At 39.3% G+C, this 21189-nt stretch overlaps 1 protein-coding gene across 1 annotated transcript in view; it reads left to right on the top strand.

The window, feature by feature from the left end:
- Positions 1-21189, top strand: part of Col4a6 (collagen, type IV, alpha 6) — a 318218-nt gene that overhangs the window by 264972 nt on the left and 32057 nt on the right. Inside the window, exons 12-23 of the mRNA XM_013025852.1 lie at positions 158-250; positions 1748-1792; positions 8146-8205; positions 9171-9215; positions 9692-9745; positions 10495-10564; positions 11690-11797; positions 12686-12826; positions 13809-13913; positions 16017-16177; positions 16625-16804; positions 17367-17550. Of these exons, the coding sequence (XP_012881306.1) occupies positions 158-250; positions 1748-1792; positions 8146-8205; positions 9171-9215; positions 9692-9745; positions 10495-10564; positions 11690-11797; positions 12686-12826; positions 13809-13913; positions 16017-16177; positions 16625-16804; positions 17367-17550 (1246 nt within the window). The remainder of the gene's footprint in view (positions 1-157; positions 251-1747; positions 1793-8145; positions 8206-9170; positions 9216-9691; positions 9746-10494; positions 10565-11689; positions 11798-12685; positions 12827-13808; positions 13914-16016; positions 16178-16624; positions 16805-17366; positions 17551-21189) is intronic.

Raw genomic sequence — 21189 nt, 5'->3', positions numbered from 1 at the left:
TGAGAGTTTCATTCTTTTCCTAAGAGTGAAAGGGCCATAGTACATGAAAATTTCTGAACTTATTTGATTTGGTTAGTTCTTTTTCAGAGGACAAACCTATCCCCTGGAAAAATGGTGTATTACATAGTTTTTCTTAATGTTCTCTTTGATTTTTCAGGGGGATGTTGGTCTCCCTGGACCTGCAGGACCACCACCATCTACAGGGGAGCTAGAATTCATGGGATTCCCCAAAGGGAAAAAAGGATCCAAGGTAGTAAACATTTAAAATAGGAAAAAATAATCTTTTTATTAGTACTGCAATTCATCTCTAATAATTTGACTAAACTGAAAGAATAAAAAGTTTTGGATAATGGATTTTTGTTTGGAAATGATGGTAAAAGTTGTCTTTATTTTGTCCCTCATGAAAAGCTTCCTTAAATGCCTGAATCTGTTTTCTGGTGTGTAGGTGTGAGTATGCCTGTGTTTCCGAGCACTTGTATAAGTGCTATTTTCTGTTTCAATCTTGTATACTAAATTTTTAATATGCCAAATAACTTAAAACAAGCATTAAACAGGTGTTTGTTTTTTTCCTTCTAACTGCTAAATCTCTCAATGCCTAAATTGTCTCCAAAGCATTGTGATAAAAAAAAATGTGGAATATAAATTGTTCCTTTTCAGTTGTCTTGTCAAAAATTGTTAAGCCTTCAAAATTTGACCTATAGGATTGAATGTTTAGTTACACACACACACACACACACACACACACACACACACACACACACCGTATACACCAAGAAAGACTTGACCCTAAGTATAATATATACTGTGGCCAAGTGACCTAGTGGCAGTAGATATGTTAATTCACCTGACCTCAACTAGCATGTCTTAAGTTTTATATTTGTCTGAGATGCTTTTTAATCTATCTTTATGAGTGTGTATTGTACACAGGGTTTTGTTTCAGTGTATTCTGTTACGAGGTGTACATATCTTTCCATAACTTGCATTTCCTTCCTTCCTGAGGTTCTTCTGACTTTTGTGATTTTATTCTCCTGGCTAAGGGTCCTAGGCAGTGAAATGAGTTTAACCTCACTCCTCTATATTTTCTTTGTGCAAGTAAGAGCTCCAAACCCTTTTAGATTTCCAGGAAAATTAATCATTGATTTGGGAACAGTCTGGGAGCATGTGAGATTGTACATATCCCTAATCATTCCCAACTCTTAAAAAGCTCTTCCAAGGCACACACACATATAGATAGATAGATGATAGATAGATAGATAGATCAATAGATAGATAGAGAGAGAGAGAGAGAGAGAGAGAGAGAGAGAGAGAGAGAGAGAGATTAGCATATCAGGGAAAGACATTTTAGAATTTTATGTGTCCCTATTCAAATTGTAATTTTTATTCTTTTCCCCAAGCCACTGACTTTTCTGCAGCCTGTGTTTTCTATAGGAAATAACACTAAAGAGTTTCTACAAGGAAGAAAAAGATAATCATCCTTTCTACCCCCCAATTAGCCTATGCACTTGAGATTATATTTTAACTAGTGAAAAATGTTGATTGCTCCCACACAGGATTGTTCCCACACAGGTCCCTAAATTAGGACATCTTAGTACAACTGCCAGTAGAAGAATATGAGCATCTACACCACTATTTAGTGCCCCAATCTTGGTTGGTTCCCCACTCCTCAGGACCAAGTATGTAGAGAGCCATCTTCCCTTGTGTTCCCTATTTCTTACTGCTACTCAGTGGCCTTTGTTTAATTTTCCAGGGTGTACCAGGGCTTCCAGGTTTCCCAGGCTACCCTGGCTTCCCGGTAAGTCTTTCGACTTGGTCAAAATATATTCATGCGTCTGAGTAGCCAAAAGCTGTGGCAGTAGATGGATAAAAGGATGATCTCTTCCCATGGTTATTATCAGAAATGCCACTGTCTTCACTGTGAAATGAAATCGAAGGAGTGTTCTTGCTTCTTGAACTCATGAGGACTTTAGCTTGACTCTCAAAAAGGCAATCTTAGATGTCATCAGCTCAAGCTTTAGATTTAGAACAGACTTATGCTTGACTTAGGGTTCCATTGGTTTCTTGTCATTTTTAAGTTGCTTAATTTTTTCAACTTTTGTATATTGCCTACAAAAAATGAGACAATGATAGGGTATACCTGAGAGGTAAATGGCATAATGGACATGAAAAGGGCTTCACACAGCTGGCACTTACCAAGTGTTTAGTAAATGGTAGCTATTCTTAGTAATCGTGTCTTCAGTTTCCTGTCTGCCTTTCTAGCTTGCAATCTTTCTGTCAACAAACATTTTTGGAGGACATCTGTATGCTAGGTTTTCTGCTGGACTAACAGTAACTAGATGAGAAGTCACTGTCTTTGAGATTACATTCTAATAGGGGAGTTAGGGAAGATATAGAAAACAAAAAAGTAAAGAGATAAATTGGTAAGTTCAGGTCAGGTGTGTAGCTCCATTGTAAAGTGCTTAGTTAGTATGCACAAGGGTCCTGGGTCCAATCTCTAGAAAGACAAAGAAAACAAAATTAAGTTTATATAATGGTAATATATAAATGATAGAAGGGTAAAGCAATGGTTTATAAATGGGAAGAACTAGTAGACCACTTGGGACTGCATGCTCAAGAAGGGCCTCTCTTGTGAGCTAAGACAAGCTTATTAGAGGAAGCAAGTCATGTAAAGGACTAGAAAGAGAGTTTGGTGCCAAGGGAACCACAAATGCCAACACCTTGAGTTTGGAAAACGCTCAGTCCTTTAAAGGAACAGAAAGAAATTAAGTGGACAGGACAAGAGTGAGCAAGGCCAAGAAACAGGCAGAAAGGCATGAGCCAAATCTTGGCTATCTTCATAGATCAAATATGGATTTATTTTATGTGATGGGGACTGAGTTCAAAGACATTAAGTTGTATTTTTAGCATTATTTTGGCTGAGGGGGAGAAGTAGGAGGAAGTAGAGCAGAAAACACAGGCTATTGTAGTCTTCCAGGAAAATGAGGATAGTGGTGTCTTAGACTGGGATAATAGCAATGGAAATAGAGAGGAGGGGATGGATTCAAAAAGTATGTTATACTTTTTATTATTGAGCATTTTAAACATATATAAAAACAGAGAATAGCATAATGATTCCCCAATATAACCGTGACTCTGCCGCAACAATCTAGCAATGCATAGCTAAGCTGAAGTAAATAATTGGCATACCATTTTATCATAAATAACTCAGTATTTCTCAAACACTTAAAAATTTAAAAACATAGTGCACTTACATTAGTAATTACTTTGAATTGGTTAATGCAGAAATCAAATTTAAGACTGTTCTATATATGTATATAATTTATAGATATATTTATGAGGATGTGTGTGCATTTCTAGTTGTCTTGAATGATAATAAAAACAAGCACAATACATTGCATTTGGTTGATGGGTCCTACACCAGAATATCTGTTTTTGTTTTTTTTTTGTTTTTGGTTTTTTTGTTTTGTTTTGTTGATCATGGGGCCTGAACTCTGGGCCTGGGCGCTGGCCCTCAGCTCTTCAGCTCAAGCTAATGCTCTACCACTTGATTCACAGCGCCACTTCTGGCTTTTTTCTGCTTATGTGGTGCTGAGGAATCGAACCCAGGGCCTCATGCATACAAGGCAAGCATGTTACCACTGAGCCAACTTCCCAGCCCCCAGAATATCTGTTTTGAAAAAGAAGCTGACAAGATTTTTTAGGAACCAGGGTAGGGATAAGAGGGAAAGTGGATGAATCAAAGACTCTAAGGTCTTCCCCTGCTTGCTTGTGCAAAAGGATAAATGACTCCAGTCCTTCTCTATAGTACTTTCAAACACTTACAGTCTCTCAATAAGCAGAGCCAGAGGAACCAGTGACCTAGGTTGTTTCTATGAGGATTCTTGTTACTCCATAGAAACAAAGGGGCATAGAGAATTATTTGTTCAGTGTCCTTGATTTTAATCAACTGTGCAGCTAGTGAATCAGAAAGGAAGAACAGCCTGGTGCTGGAGGTAGAACACCTAGACCTCATCTCTAGCTCTGGAATTTTACCAAATTACTAAACCTCTCTTGTCAGATCATAATATGACACTGGTCATATTTAGTCCTCTGAGGCTCAAATCACAAGTATGTGAATATTTTTTCACTAAAGATAAAGCCATCTTGTTTAATAAAAAATTACTACAGATGGCTACTGAGCTCTTGAAATTCCACTGATCTAAAATGAGATGTAGGGGCTGGGAAGGTGGCATGCCTTGCATGCCTGAGACCCTGGGTTCGATTCCTCAGCACCACATAAGCAAAAAGAAAAAAGCCGGAAGTAGCACTGTGGCACAAGTGGTAGAGCACTAGCCTTGAGCTGAAGAGCTGAGGGACAGTGCCCAGACCCAGAGTTCAGGCCCCACAACCGTACCCAAAAATAACTAAATAAATAAAATAAAATGAGATGTATTATAAGTATAACATACACATTCTGTATCTGAAAAACTTACTATGGAAAAATAATCTGAAATATCTCAAGAACAGTTTTTATTTCCATAGAAAAAAGACAATACTGAAGATACATTGGGTAAATAAAATGTATTATTAATGTCTATTTCAGTTTTTAATGTGGTTACTAGAAAAGTCAAAGGAACAGTAGGACCACATTGTTTCTTTTGGACAGCATTTTGCAATTGAGTTTAAGAATACAGTTTGTACCCTTTTTTGTTAGAATGGTTTACATAGATCCTAGACACCTTTCATTTTCCATATGAAGTAAGCAAATTGAGCCCAAGCTTGTCCCAGCAAAGAAATCACAATCCCCCAAAATGAAAAGACTTCTCCAAAGTCATATAGCTAGCAATTCACTGAGCTGAGACTGGCATCTTTGTTGAATTCTAGGAGTTCTAAGCTTTTTTTCCCCATACCATACTGCCCCCTGCAGCCCAATTGTTCTAGTCACCAGGCCGTGGTGTTTTACTCTCTAAATCTCAATGAAAGGATTTTATGATCTCCTCTGGTACTGTGTGATTCATTGGCTCACATTTCCTCCCTCTCCCTTTTTTCAGTTTGACTTCAGAGGATTTCCTCTGTCATAACTTCAACCAGTTCCCCTTCCTCCTGGAAAAGTTACAGAGACCGATTGACAACAACACACAGTGATAAACTGCAATACCATCTCAAGCTTAGTATTTTCAGTGTTTCAAGGTGTGGAAACCCCCATTGTAAAGATATCAACGCTGGAAACTGCCTCCTTTACATAGAACAGTATATTTTCATAGGACAAAACCAACAAACCAGAAGTTCTTAGTCTACTGTGGCTCAGATTCAATGTGATACTGGCCAAATCATATAATTCTTTCACTGCTAATATCACTATCTACTTAATGTGGACATTAATAGGTACCTTATGTGCCTGGAAGAAAAGCTATGAGGGGAAAGGTGGTAACATATTTGAGGTATTGTGAGTTTCCAGAGGAAACACACTTCTCAAACTCAAAGCTCTCACATCAGCTTTCAATTACCTATGCACTGAGATTGGAATTCTCTGAGAAATCCAAAATGCTCCTTTTAACCATTTTTTCCTACCTGTCTGAGCCCAGGTCTTTGTAGGAGATAAAGCACCCAGTATGACCAATTTATGCCTCACGTTTTTGCCTGTTGCCTTCTCTGTGGTGATCACATATGCCTGATTTTCTGGCTCAATCTTAAACTTATAATTGCAGCTCATTGTCCCCAGCAGCATACTTGTATTTGTAGGCTACAAATCTTCCCATCCAGGTTGTCAGAAGGAATCCTATACCCTGTGCCTTCTGTCCAAGGAACCAGGAAACAGAGAAGAAAGCAAAATGAGAGAGGGGCAGGGAGTTGAGAAAAAACTGGCAAATCCTTGGGTCCTATTAAGTGGCGCTGAGGTAACTACTGTGTAGGTGGAATTCGTCTATTGAGTCTCCCTAGAACCAAAAGCAGCAGGAACCCAGATCCCAGGAAAACAAGCCCAAAATAAGAACAAAGCTAATGCCCTAAGGAGGTTTTCCAGGCCACAATGAAGAGGAGGATGAGAGCAGTCACTGCAGGATGGTTCATGCCAAGAGCCAAGGGTGATGGGCCAGGTCCCAGGACATCTTGCTAGAACAGCTTGTTCAGCAGGTTCCCTACAGAGCCTCCCAGCAGTGGGAGACAGGCTGAGTCTACAGCACATTGTCTTGCCAAGCCATTTATCTTTTATTGGCTCTAAGCCACACACACACACACACACACACACACACACACACACACACACACACATTTCTTTTTTTTCTTACATTTTTCATGTATTTCTTTGTCTTCACCCTGTAGCAGAGGTCCTCCAATCCACTCACTGAGAAAGCAAGTATGCAGAGGCTTTCTCTGCTTTCTGAAGGGAGTACAAGACCTCCTTTTATTTATACCCATAGGCAGGATAGATGGGCATCAGGACACATTCCTAGACCACCTTCCCTTCACCTTTTGTTACAGTTCAATTCATTGGGTCTTCAATCATTTCAGAAAGATTTACTGGACTACCTTGTATGTATTCAAGCAGCTGTAATGTGCCTTGGAAGGAGACAGAAGAAAATAGAGATCTACTTATAAAACTTTCATTCACACACAGCCCATCTTCCTGCTTTATGAATTTCAGACACCACAAGCGAACATAACTTCATGGGCACATCAGAAAACAAGGCTTGAAATGTTTAATCTCCCAGATCATTACATTCAAACAGGTGGCAGCATGCTGTGGTTTCCAATTTGAAATGCAGAAAAAGCTAAGATTTAGAATAAGTTTGCATTCAGTTTGACCCATGATCTTCTCAAATTAGATATTCTATGAAGTATAAAGGCTAAGCTTTTTGGGCACGCAAGTTTAAAAGTCAAAAAGAAAAAAGACAAATAGGAACGAACCAATGCCCGTTCTGAATTGGACCCTACACAGACACATATCCTCCCTACAATGAAAGAGGAGCAGAACAACTCACTTAAAAAAAAAAAAGCAAAACCTTGGACAATGCCCATGGGGTGGTCAGCCAGTTTTCAGTACCCATGGGAATGCACTGGATATAAAAGAGGTGAAAAGTCTACAAATAGGAGTAAAATAGTACCCTCATGACACAGCTATTGTCTTTCCCAAAGCTCAGATTTGAGAAGGCGTTACAGCCTTCTTTACTCTCATAATATGCCTAAACAACTTTTTTTCCCCAAAAATTATGCTCTTCAAGAGAGAAAAACTGGAAGAGAGCAAGGGAAGGAGTGCCACTGCTTAAAAAGAAATGTACTCATTACCTGACAGGTAACTGTAACCCCTCTGTACATCACCTTTACAATAACAATAAAAATATATTTTAAAGGAATGCTTAGCTTATAAAATATGAATTTATTCTCAAATATAGCTTATTTACTCACTTAAAAATTAAATATCAATGATATAAGAATTATGCTCCAAAATGTAAACTTTTAAACAGCAATAACAAAATGACCTCAATTAAATTTTCCATGAAAGACTTTATTCATTTGGACAATGAACTCCTCTGTGTCATAAGAGGACCAGCAGTTTGTCTTAGACCCATAGAGGAAGCTGTCACACACTCTGTGTCTTGGATTTCCTCCTTGTCCCTAGACAAGGATATTGCAGTCATTATATCTCCATAGGGGGAAACTATTCCCTCTAGTATAAACCCCAAGGATTTTTACAATTATCCATTTGTTAGTCAAAATATCAAGTTCCTAAATGGTAGAAGGAAGCCTGTTCTCATGAAAAAGGTCCTACCTTTCTTATTGATTCTTAACCCTTCTGGATATTACTCTTCTAATCTGTAAAATCAATGACTGAGGGGTTAGATATTTTATTATTACTGTGCTGTTAATGCATAATGCTATTACATAATAGAACCAAAAAGGAATGTTGTCCAAATTGTATTTAGTTCTTTTTTAAGGTTTTTATTTTTTTTTATTTTATTGTAAAGTGATGTACAGTTACATGAGTCAGGTAATGAGTACATTTCCTTTTGAACAGTATCTGTTTTTTAGGCCTTGACAAGAGACTCAGCATAATGAGCCTCCCTAATGTATGGGTCAATGGAACTGGTTCGAAATTACCTCATTGCTTTGAATGGAGCCATGAAACCAATGAGAAAATGAATAACTTGTTGTCTCCTATTTTTCCTTCAGGACTTGGAATCTATTGGAGAAAAGGGAGAAAAGGGAATCCTTGGTCTGCCAGGACTAAGGGTATGAACCTGGGATATTGTTTACATGGATCTGTCAAGTCACCTGGTCCATTTTCTTTACTGTTTGGTCTTTTATATTATGTAATTAGATAACTACCTAAGCTTCTCTCATTTGTCTTCACAACCCTCTGAGCAAGCTCCTCCTCTCTATTTCTTCCTATTCTCTTGACTTCCGTGAATAAGGAATGGTATTTCCCCCTACTCTAGTGCCTCCTTATTCTCCTGTATCATTACCTTCTGGGCTAAAGAAGGATGTTGTTTTACTTTTATTTCGTTTTATTACAAGGGAATATTGGCAGGGTAGCAGCACAGGAATGGCAAAAAAGAGGGTCAAGTACAATCTTTATAGGACAGAAACAAGCCTGGGAATTTCTAGAACAGAGTGATGTCTGGAGTAAGCAGTTTCCAATAATCTCAGCCTCTCTGATTCTTGGCTTTCAGCACCTAGGCCTTCATCTCTAAGTAGCTGACTAAAAAAAAGTAATAATATTTTAGAAAGTTGTTTTCAGCTTATGCTTTAAAGTTTGTTATGAGTCTTTTAATGATATTCATGCATTACTCCATTTGTTTCTCTATTTCTCTCTCTTCTTTATCTTGAAAACATGTAATCACCAACAAGAAATATATCTGAGGTAGAAGAGAAGAGGCTCTTCTGTAATTTATTTAAAAATCGTCTGGCTTGGAACTAATATAGACTAAGGGTAATAACACTCAGCCCTTCTACAAAATTTTACCTTCTCTTTAAAATGTTTCTATTTAGTTAGTCCTTACAAATGCTTGATGTGGCTATTCTGACTGATGGCTTATATATTAGAAATAAGTCATTAAGCCAGGTCTAGGAACATTTAACTGACATAAAGTATAACTAAATTCTGAACTCAGTTGGATAGCTTTATTATGTAAGTTTAGCGGCTTTTTCTAGAGTGGGCTATTAGTCTTTCTGAGGTATGGCGATTCTCTTTACAGGGTCCCATGGGCTCCGGAGGAGTGCAAGGCCCTCCAGGGAGACAGGTATTTGATTAATACTAGTAAACCCTTGATGCTTAAAATCCTAACCAAAAGGTTCCTTTGCTTTATTCAACTTAACCAAATGGGCAGACATTGCTTATAATGAAAATTGTCTCCCTCCCTTTAATAGCATAATCTTAGCCACTCCCTTTTTTGTTTTCACACAAAAGGATGGATATCCAGAGTCGCATTTAGTGCCATGCCATGATGTAGCAATATATCTGTGGCATGATACTGAAGATTAGCAAGGCAAGCCTGTATCCATCACCTTATAATGTTTGTACATCCTAATTGGCAAGTTTACTAACTAGCTTCATATTGCCTTCTGGAAGACTTTATAGCTTGCAGAGTCAGCAAGAAGCCTCATATTCCCTGAATCCAAGCAAATGTCCTGTGCTGTTTGTCCTGGATTAACATAAAGACTTGTTCCCTCCTGTGCACTTATACTTCAAACTTAATGATAACTGTTTCTGTTATAGGGCGAGAGGGGATCCCCAGGCTTTCCTGGGTTTAATGGATTCATAGGAGTTAAGGTAATATTATTGGGAAGTCCAAAACCAGGGCTTGGGAAGCAGAAAAAGGAAGAATTACTATAATTAATTATAAATGCCTACATAAGAAATGAAGTATTTTAATGCTTTTTTTTATCTTGATGTTTTAGATGTCACTGTTTCTTTCATTGCATGCAGTGTACTTTGAACAATGATGAAGATAGTAGCAACTTCTTAGTTGTATCATTGTTTTAAAATTCTCTGCAGGCATTGCAACCACTTACTGCTTGCCCCTGCAGCATACAGCTTCTAACACCCTATCTGGATATTGTACTGTGTATCAAATCTGATACCTGAGTCCCTTCTTTGGGAGAATCAAGACACTGGTTTCCTCTACCTGACAAAAACCAACTCTAGAGGGTACTAGTAACAGCAGACTCCCAGGCTTGCTGAAAGTGGGAGGAAACACTGAATTTTGCCATCTGCTTAGCACCTCTGGGTTATGGTATGTTTATACCTGTGAAATACACCCTAGGCCCAGAACCAAAATGACCTGAAATAATTTTGCAAAATAGAACTGGGATCTCTTGTTCTTGACAAGTTTGTAACTGTCAGCCCTCTGAGCTAGCTTATTGGACGTGGGAGTTAACTTCAGACTTAGCTGATCCTGAAAATTAGGAATCATAAAAGGAGGATCTTTTCACTTACCTGGGTGTTGGTTTTGAGGTCACACAGATATTGGATAATAGGGTGGCAGAAATACTTGTACTCAATGTATTTCATCTTTACAGGGTGAAAGGGGTAGCATTGGCCTTCCAGGTCCAGACATTTTCACCGATATCAATGGTGCTGTGATCTCAGGTGTGACTTTTCATTGATTTGATTGAGAAAGAGAGGACACAGAGTTAAATTCTATATCCCCCTTAATTGTTAAAAGAATACTTCATCAGCCACTAGATTGTTCACACTATGAAGAGCCACTCATGGATCCTGTGCTTGAAAAATGAAGCTAGTTCTAATCCTGAGCAGAAAAGTAGATTCCAGCTTCTCATTTTTATTGGGTCCATAAAGACCAGAATTTAGGTCTTTCTGCACCTGGACTTAGTAAATTGGTTTTCCTAGTGATGTTTATGGAAGGGTGGATAACTCCAGCCCAATACTGTGGGATGCTTAAAGTCTCATGTAAATGATCCCGTATACGCTTGAGCTTGCCAATTTCAGGAGTAGAAAAGCATGACTAGTACTTGAGAGCCCTCAACAGTATGATGTTTAGAAAGTTTGGTCTCATATGTCCTTTTCCTAGTTACTGTGTATGCCCTAGTCTTCCCTTTGCCTTTTCCAAAGATCCAAGTTCCCAAAGTTCTTAAGGTACTTCTAGACTGACCACTGGAATGCTTCTATTATAGAACCTCTTCCACCAGGGCATCCTAATTCATTGTTCCCCATCATCAACACTCAGGTCTGTGCCTTGTCTAGTATTTACAGTTAATAGTGGCTTCCTGTGATCTATTTCAATGAAAATTAAGTTCATAACATAGTGATCATCAACAGCCTAACCCAAATGAGTACATTTGGGGCATTACAAGAGCTTAGTATCAGAAAAACCTTTCCAGTACTTACCAGATCTTAAAAGGAAAAGAAAGGAAATCCTGAGCAGACTAATTTCTAAATACGAGTAGAAGCTGGGCATGGTGGTACACACTTCTAATCCCAGTGCTAAGGAAGTAGAAGCAGGAGGATTTTGATTTCAAGACCAAACTAAGGTTCATAGTGAGAGTCAGTCCCAAAAATAAACACTAGTAGAACCTTAGCTGTGGTAGAATTATCACATGAGACCATTAGCATCCAAGTGACTTGAAAAGGGAAAGAAAGAAACTAACAGCCCCAAGATAATTCCTTCTACTATGTCTCTTTTGGGGAATTTTATGGCTTTTGTAAGCTTCCACTGTGCTGTGCTTACTGAATTTTCTTTTATTGTAATGCCAGGTTATCCTGGAGACACTGGTGTACCAGGTGTCCCAGGTCTTAGAGGAGATGAAGGCATCCAGGGCCAGCGTGGCCCTTCTGGAAACCCTGGCCTTCCAGCCTTAACAGGTGATGCAAACTAACTCATCCTTTCCACAGAATAGTCCACTCTGGTTCCTAGCATCTCATGCTAGACCTCTGGATCTAGTCATACACCTAGATAAATGCAAAGAAAAAATCAACTATAGTTGGTAGATTCTCCCACTGACAGCCCAAAGCTAATGTAGGCAGGACTAGGGCCTAGGTGAACAGCTTTCCTTTGACTTAAATGATTACAATACCCAGAGTCTCTCACTGAGGTTTATAGCTACCAGAAGCCTGGACTGAGCATCTAGAGCCCTGTTACTCATTTGTAGATGTGCCATCCTAACTGATATTTGCCAATAAGATCTGACAAAATGCCAGAGGAAATTTCGTACCCAGGCTCTTCTAGGCACTCAAGCCCCAAGTGGCCCCCAGATGCTATGGATTATACCCTTAACACAATGGATCGTCAGCAAGGTCATTCAATAGTGGCAAGCAAAGAAAGAGACTGCCAGAGTCTGGGATCAGAATTATTCCAAATAGGAAAGCTCAGGCATATAAGCTAAAATTCCCAGCTTCTAAATTCTTCCGAGTAGAACCTCTATAAGGATGCTGATGTTTACAAAGTAGTCTCTGGGACCAAGTACAGCTACACCTAGCACAAAACCAAATGAAATGGAAAAGAGGCTAGAGACTCAATGCTTCCTCATCAGTTCACCACCAAGAAACTCTGCCTCTGCTCTCTCCCTTCAACCTGTTTCCCAAGAGATTAGAATTGATCCATAAGGGCCATTCTAACTCTGATGTAAGAGATGGAAAAATGGTTTCCCAGATGCTATTTTTGAGTTATATATTACATATGTTACAGATTGGAACACCCTTGAAGAGCCATTTGACATGATGAACATTTTTATATGGTTTGTATCTTTCCAGGTATACCAGGTGCCCCAGGGCCTCAGGGATTTCCAGGCCTCAAGGGAGACCAAGGAAACCCAGGACATACAACAATTGGAACAGCAGGCCTTCCTGGCAAAATTGGTTTACCTGGCTTACCAGGAGCAGTGGGTCTACCTGGTAAGTTATTTGTTTCTTTCTTTGGCCTTGAGACCGAGGTATTGCCCAGACTGAAGAATAAGCCATAATGGAGCATTTCACCATTAAAACAGCTAAACCAGAACACATCACTACATAGGGACAACAATGAAGACTACATCCTTGCCAAGTTTTCCTCTATTGATATGAATTCTAGCACTGGGTGTTTCATCAAGCAGAAAGCAACCTAGAACCACTGTGAAAATCAATTTCTGTACCTGTTTGCCTTCTTTCACCCCACTCTACTCCAAAAGTCTGGCTTTTTACCTCCTAGAGAGGCATTGGCTCTTTTGAGCTTCCATTGGAGGGCTCTAGTAGACTGGGCTGAGATCGCAAGAAAGAAAAAGCCATAGCTGGCTGCAACCTTGTTTTTAAAAATTCAGTGGTAGAGCACTTGCTTGGCATGTGTAATGCCCTGAGTTCCATCCCCAGAAATAGATAGGTAGGTTGGTAGATAGATATAGAAGATAGATAGATAGATAGAGAGACAGACAGACAGACAGACAGGGTGGGCATGCTCTCCTTAGATCTCTAAGGTTGGACTTCTAGAATCCTAAGAGAAGACTAAGGAAAGTTTGATGAGAACTTATTAAAAGGCATGTTTCTTTGTACATGTGTCATTTTACTCTAAATCCACTGACCACTACACCATGCACCTATTTCTTCTTTTGCCCTAAGAAGGTTTTCTGGGGTTAAAAAAAATGGGACTCTTGAATTATTGAAAGTACGTTGATCATGTGTAGTGTTCTAGTACAGTGCTTGGTTTACAGCAAACATTTTGTGTTACTATAGTAAATTGAGCAACCAAGAGACCTGCTGGTTCCTTGCCACAGACTTGGGCCAAATCTTGGGTATTTTTGTAGCTACTCAGTGTGTTAATCTTCAAGCGCTCATGCGGTGCTGGGTCACATGAGCCCTCAGGCTCTATCATCTGACATGATTTTTGTATTTCTAATTCCTACAGGCCCAGCATTTAAGACTGAAATTCTACATGACACAAAGCCAGGGTTTCCTGGTCTCCCAGGAGAACAAGGTCAAAAAGGAGAACCAGGCCTCAAAGGAATAAAAGGCAAGTTTGACCCCTTGAGTTTCACTGTCCCTTTAACTCCTAAGAGAAGGTTTTATAATAGAAACTGAACAAACCTTAGAAATATAATTCAAAGCAATCTAGGATCCTGAGTTATGATTATTGGATTGTAAGGGGTGCTACCATTAGGGCTTTAAGACAAACTGGAATTGAGGTCACACAGGACAAAGTGGCTTGAAACCTATTCTTTCTATTATCTCCACTTCTAGAAAATTGTTGCCAGCAGCCAAGGGTGCTAACCAGCACTACTTTTCCTAGTTTGCAAGATCAAGGCTGGATACCATTTATCATCTCCTTCAGCCTAAAGGACTCTGAACAGGTCAAGACCTGAAACAATGAAAAAGCCAACTAGCTTTAGGAAAACAAGTTGAATCCTCACTAATGCCAAGGAGCTGATCAATGAGCCTAGCCTTCACCTGCAATGCTTCTCTCTGTCTTCTTACTGTGTTGAGCCCTTTTTCACATTCCTGCTCCTGAAGGATGAGGCTCAAATCAGTCCAGTTATTGTGCTTGTAGTCCAGGACAGTGTAGAGGAAAGGTGAAACTACTGACCAAAGAGAGGTTTAGAGGTGGTCTGGCAGCTTCAGGAACCTGAGATCATGAGTCTTCTGTCTAGCCTCAAGTAGAGAAGTTCCTCTCTTTTCTCATTGCCCTGTCATATCACTGCTTAAGTATGGGAGCAGTGATCTGTTTCAGTCTTAGGACTTGACCTAGTTCAGCTATTTTACAAAACTTGATTTCTACTCTTCAGACTTACAAAAGACTCTTTGAGGGGAAAGGACATTTAATTGCAAGTGTGGATTTTTGACGTTAATTTTGGCCCTTCTCTGGCTCACTATAGAGCTGGTATATTTCTCAATACCTTTCTCTTTTCTAACATAGGGACAATTATGCTACCTGATCTGAATTTCCCTGGAGTCAAAAGGTTTTTGTCTAAATCTGGAATTATGACAATGATTATCAGTCCTCATTGTACACGATAATCTCCTAGATAAGGTCATCAAATATAGATTCTGGCGTACTACGAGTCTGATGAGTACTGGCATAGGGCCCAGAAAGCTGCCTTATAAGAAAATGTCACAGGTACTTTACTCAGGGGATCCAGTGTCAAACTTGAGAAATACAGGTTGAGTATCCCTTATCCAAAATGCTTAGCAAAAGTCTTTCATATTTTGGATTTTTGGATTTTCTGTTATTTGCATAGACCTTACCAGTTAAGCATTAATAATTTAAAAATCCAAACTGTTTCAAATTCCAGAGCACTTATGCTTAGTCTTTACTGTTTGAAGAACAGATTATTCCCTCATTCCAGTATTATCAGTTATCTAAAAGTAAATAGAGGTTCAAAGAGTGCCTGCTTGGCAAGCATAAGGTCCTAAGTTCAAAGCCTGCTATCACCAAAAACAAAAAGAGATCTTTCAGGATCTTAGGGAAACGTAGACATATCCAGATTGTACATATAGAAATGGTATGGGTGGGGGCTGGGAAGGTGGCTCAGTGGTAGAGTGCTTGCCTTGCATGCATGAGGCCCTGGGTTCGATTCCCCAGCACCACATAAGCAAAAAGAAAAAAATCCAGAAGTGGTGTTGTGGCTCAAGTGGTAGAGTGGTAGCCTTGAGCTGAAGAGCTGAGGGACAGTGCCCAGGCCCAGAGTTCAGACCCCATGACCGGACCCCCCCCCCAAAAAAAAAGAAAGAAAGAAATGGTATGGGTGGTTGCAACAGCTCTGGCCTAGTGACTCCCTGACACCTGTTCGAAACTGCTTAACTGAAATCCTGATCATTGGTCTATTTAGCATTTGTTGCATGTGAGCATGTCAAGGAAACAGACATTTTGGTGGAAATAATCTTTATGTAGCTTGGATTCCAGATTCTCAGTGGGTTTTGACTCTTGCTGCACATTGGACTAACTGAGGACTGGGCTTCATCCCAGACTAGCACAGATATACTCAGATAGATAGTTCATTCAAATCACTGCATACTATTTGATGCCTTCTAAGGAAAGTTTTTCAAGTCACAAAAATAACAACTTTTTCTTGAAATCTGTGTTCACTTTTCTTGATGATGCTGTCTGCTTTTCCCTCAGGAGACTCTGGTTTCTGTTCTTGTGATGGTGGTATCCACAATGCTGGACCACCTGGAGAACCAGGCCTGCCTGGCCCACAAGGTCTCATTGGCCTTCCAGGCCTTAAAGGAACCAGAGGAGATCCAGGCTCTGGGGGTACACGTGGCCCAGCAGGGGCTCCAGTAAGTCTTGCCTAATTTTGGCCCTGAAAGAGCAATAGAAACTCAAATACTACTCACTCCTCACCAGTCATTTCCTTTCACATAAAAGAAAGAAAGAGATAAAGTTTTAGATTTCTTTGGTCTGTAACAAGCCTGACCAGATGGTCTCTAAAGTCCCTTTCTGCTTTAATCAGCCTTCTACAAAACTGTTTACATTTGCCTATCACCATGCTGAACCTTGAACATAAAATAGGAATTGAGATAAGGCTTTGATCCTCAAAGACTTCAAAGTTTGAAAAGAATATAGAAAATATCCAATCAGTATCCTAGATGATAGAATCAAGACCCCAGCACAACACCAAATAGATCTAAGCACAAAATATATCTAAGGGCATGATATAGGTCATACCTCTACTAGGTGTCAGAATTCTGTAATGTCTGCAACTTCTCACTTTGTCTCTTTGCCAGGGTTTATTTGGGCCTCCAGGTCATGCTGGCCCCAAAGGAAAGAAGGGTGAACCAACAGCCCATAGAGGATCTGGGTTGCCAGGTGAAAAAGGTGATTCTGGCCACCGGGGGATCCCTGGGATAACAGGAGTACCTGGAATGGATGGAGTGCCTGGCTTACGAGGTCTACCAGGCCTTCGGGTAAGTTGATCAATCATTGCTGGGTGATTATATCTATCAACCCTCATACGTAACTTGGAGAAGGTATGAAGCCCAATCATGAGACAAGGCAGAAAAAGAAGAGTCCAGAGCATTTTGTCCTTCCTTTTGCCTCCGTGTCTTTGACTCCATTCTTTTATACTCTGTAAAGTGGGAATTTTTTTCTCAAAATAGACAACATTTCACTTGATAGATGCTAATAACCTTGTTACTGACCATATCAATTTAAAATGTTTCACTTTCTCAATAGCTTTCATTTTTAAATGATCCAACTGCTTTCTGCAACGTCAAGGGTTTGGGTGTTCAACCTGTTTCCTGGCCTTTCTCCAACCACATCTAGAATTTTTATACTCTCAGGTCATCCAGAGTTAACAAGACTCATTCTCAATAACATAACTCTGAGAAGGTAGAGAAGAAGATTGATTGCCACACTAGATTAACAGGGAATTTTCAATAAATCCAAAACCCTAGAGACTACCTATTCTATGGCGAGAGGGCTCTTCACGTAAGTCTCTAAGATGGACTTCCTTATTTTTTTGTTTAGGGAGATGATAGACATGGATTCCCAGGTGAAAAAGGGCTCCCAGGACTTCCTGGTGAAAAGGGCCAACAGGGTCCACCTGGACCCCCAGGAACTGGACTTCCAGGACTTCCTGGACCTCGTGGGCTTCCTGGAGATAAAGGAGTGGATGGAATACCAGGGAAACAAGGCCTCCATGGACCTCAAGGTGAGTCACACAATCAGATGGTTTTAGACTTGAAAAATTAACTGCTTGCAGAGAGGCTGTGACTCTGGTGACTGAAATGTGTGAAAAAAATTGTTGGCTATGCATACTGCTTTCAATCCTCTTAAAGGTTTTAAGTGTATGTATGTGTCTGTGCATGTGCACATACCTGCCGGTCCTGGGGCTTGAACTTAGGACCTGGGCTCTGTCCCTGAGCTTTTGTGCTCAAGCTAGTCCTTTACCACTTAAGCCATAGCTCCACTTCTTGCTTTTTTGTGGCTAATTGGCAATAAAAGTCACAGAAAGTTTACTGCCCAGGCTGGCTTTGAACTGTGATTTAAGGGTTTTAAGTTGAAAAATGATCATACTTAACTGTGGTAAGCTTGGAAAATGAAACAATATAGATTTCAGCCCTGTTTAGTGGAGGACTTACTAACAGAAATCTAGAAATACCATAGAGCTGCCTAGGTACAGTATGAGCTCATAACCCTTGGGTATGTTCAAGGACACGGTGAATGACAATTTGTTACAAATGTTATCATAATAATTACTGTAATACTACTATAGTAATAAACTGTTTTCTAAATTACACTGTAATATCATCAGCAGAACCTTTCCCAATTGATGGAATCCTGTATTAGACAGAATCGCTTACACCTAGCTTAATCCTTATGGAAGACTTTGACTCCTTACTCTTTATATATTTTCTTTCCTTACTTGCATTTCAGGAAGTAAAATAGGTGACTGTCCTATTTATATTATGAGGGCTCTCTAATAACTGCTCTTCTTTCATACAGCCACAACAGTTTTTCATCCTAACTTTTGTTCTGTGTTTCTATCAGTGGTACTATACTTCTTATGTTCTAAAGTTCTTATGTTCTAAAGTTTGAAAGTTTGAGATTATCCCTTATACTTCCTTTGAGATGCCTTCTATGTTCTTCTTCATTCTACTAAACTCTTATTTCCTACCCTGTTTATCAAATACCTATATGCTTTTTGTTGGTTGAGTGGATGGATATATACATACATACATACATACACATACACACACATAGATGGAGTGAATGACAGCTTCCTGAGTAATTTGCATCTCATACCTTCAGATTTTACCCATTCAAATCTATGGACATTCTATTTTATGGACAATTCTATGGACATTCAATTCTACGGACATTCAATTTTATGGACATTGCTATCATTTTAATATTTATAGTGTATCAATACCATCATGTTATTATCCTAGCCTAAAGCTATAGCTGATACCTGTTACATAGAGGACAATATCCAAATTCCTCAGCCTGAATTTCCCAAAATTCTCTAAACATGGACACAAACTGACCCTTTTACTTTATCTGACATCCTTCTTAATATAATCTAAGATGCTAGTCTTCTTCACTGTATCCAAACACAAGTATGTTCATTTCCAGTTCTAAGCTTACACTGATGTTGCCTTTTTCTAGAATGCCCTTCCTCTTTTCTCTGGGTAGTCATGTCACATCTGTCTTCTAAGATTCAGTATTAACTTTATCTGTTCCATTAAGTTTTCCTTTGACTACTACAGATTCCTACTTGAATTTACATATCCTTCCATTAATGTTTCACATTTCCAAATTATTTTGTGAGTTTTCAGAGTCACAAATTATATTTTGGGTTATTTCCAAATTATATTCTGAGTAACATTTATAACTATATATATATATATATATATATATAATTCCAAATTATATTGGGAGTAATATTTCTCACCTTTTCAACACACCCAGCATAGTTCAATGTTCCATAAGAGACTACTTCTATAAGAAAAGGCCTTCCCAATAACCCAGGGACTATTTTCTTGAACCTATTGCTCCTCCTGTTACCTTGTTACCTTGAAGAATTACAAAACAGAAGACTATTGGGTTCTATAAATTTTATTCATTTTAAATCTCCTTTTGTGAGTTATTGTAATAAGCACATAATGTAGGCTAAAATTTGATCACTTAAAATGATTAAAACCAAAAATTAATTTCACAAAATTCTATGAAGTCTGTGAGGGATTTTTTGCAGTCTTAGAGATTGAACTTGGGCATTATGCATGATGCTAGGCAAGTACTCTACAATTGAGGTACAGCCCCAGCCTGGATTATCAGTGTCAGTCTGTCTGTGGGAATCTTGGTATCAAATAAAGCTTTATTTTCACTCAGTTTCCAGTAATATTACTCATGGTCATTCCATTGCTCATCTACTATTTGATGAATTTGTACCCTAAGTCAACCCATTTTGTAACCATCTAGGTAGTAAAATGAGTCATAACATGGCACCTATAAGCTTACACACCTTTAAATCTCCCAGATGTTATCAATATCACATCTCAACTGTTTGAGAACTGGCTGAATGAACAGAAAGACACTTGTGCATCATTTGTATTCTAGACCTCACTAGTTCCCAAACACAGAAATTTCTCAGGAACATACTATTACAGTAAGCTCTAACCTGGAAGATGCCTTGTGCAGAAATACCCTTATTGTGAGGCTAGGAAGGTGGCTCAGTGGTAGAGGGCTTGCCTTGCATGCATGAGACCCTGGGTTCAATTCCTCAGCACCACATAAGTAGAAAAAGCCAGAAGTGGAGCTGTGGCTCAAGTGGTAGAGTGCTAGCCTTGAGCTGAAGAGCTGAGTGACAGTGCCCAGGCCCAGAGTTCAAGCCCAGGACTGGCAAAGAAAAAGAAAAAGAAAAAGAAATACCCTTGTTGTAGTGCACAGACTTGTAAAACAATAGCTTGATTTACAACATGAACTTTCCTTTTTTACCTTTAGTAACTACATATAACCCCTCAAATCTAGCTTTCTCCCTATATAATGCTAGAAACAAATCGCCTGTAAGATACAGACATTTTTAGTGGAGTCATTTCATTGCTACAAAAAAAAACTTTAAGATGCTGTTTCTAAATATGCCTAATCCTTCCAGCATTCGCCCAGGCTGGGATAGCTGTATTGCCAAGAAAAGGAATGTAGTCATTAGGAGGCTTTCAACCTAGTAGTGTGAATTTATTACAAACCCCATGCAAGCCAACAACTGGCTGTTTCCAAAGAGGCTCTGGCTCCAGATGCTCCTATGTAATCCATCATCCTGGCTATTACTGCAGTGACTACTGTGTGCTTAATCTTCTGTAGGTGCCAGCACTTCACTCAAGTGCTGGTTGGTGGGCATATCTGGATGGTAGACAAGAACTTCTCTCAGGCTCAATGAATGTCTCTCTTTGGTTTAATTTTCTTCTTTACTTGATTGATATAGGTGATTGTCACTACAGGGAAAAAGTTGGCAAAGGAGAATTAGACAGGAAGGGAGCTAGCTAAGTCTACAAATTCTCAGATACCCATGTTGGCAAAGTGTTCCTTCCTTTTGCTCACTTTTGTCTCCAGCATTCACAATGACCTGAGCACCACACGAGAGCCCTTGTTTTCAGAAGAGTGATGAAAAGGCTAACAGTGCCAACTGACATTGTTTCAAGGGCTCTCCAGCCAATCCCTCCAGGGGCAGTACAGAAGGAAATGCAAGTTGATAGTTTGGCTAATCTCTATCTTAAGTACCAACATTTTACAACCTTTAATTTTTTATCTTTAAGTTCTTGTACAAAGTAGTCTCTAGTCAACATAACAGGTT

The sequence above is a fragment of the Dipodomys ordii genome, unplaced genomic scaffold (genome assembly GCF_000151885.1).
Source record: "Dipodomys ordii isolate 6190 unplaced genomic scaffold, Dord_2.0 Scaffold88, whole genome shotgun sequence".
Taxonomy (NCBI): domain Eukaryota; kingdom Metazoa; phylum Chordata; class Mammalia; order Rodentia; family Heteromyidae; genus Dipodomys; species Dipodomys ordii.
Note: the sequence above shows the minus strand (reverse complement) of the source record. Positions and strands in the feature narration are given on the sequence as shown.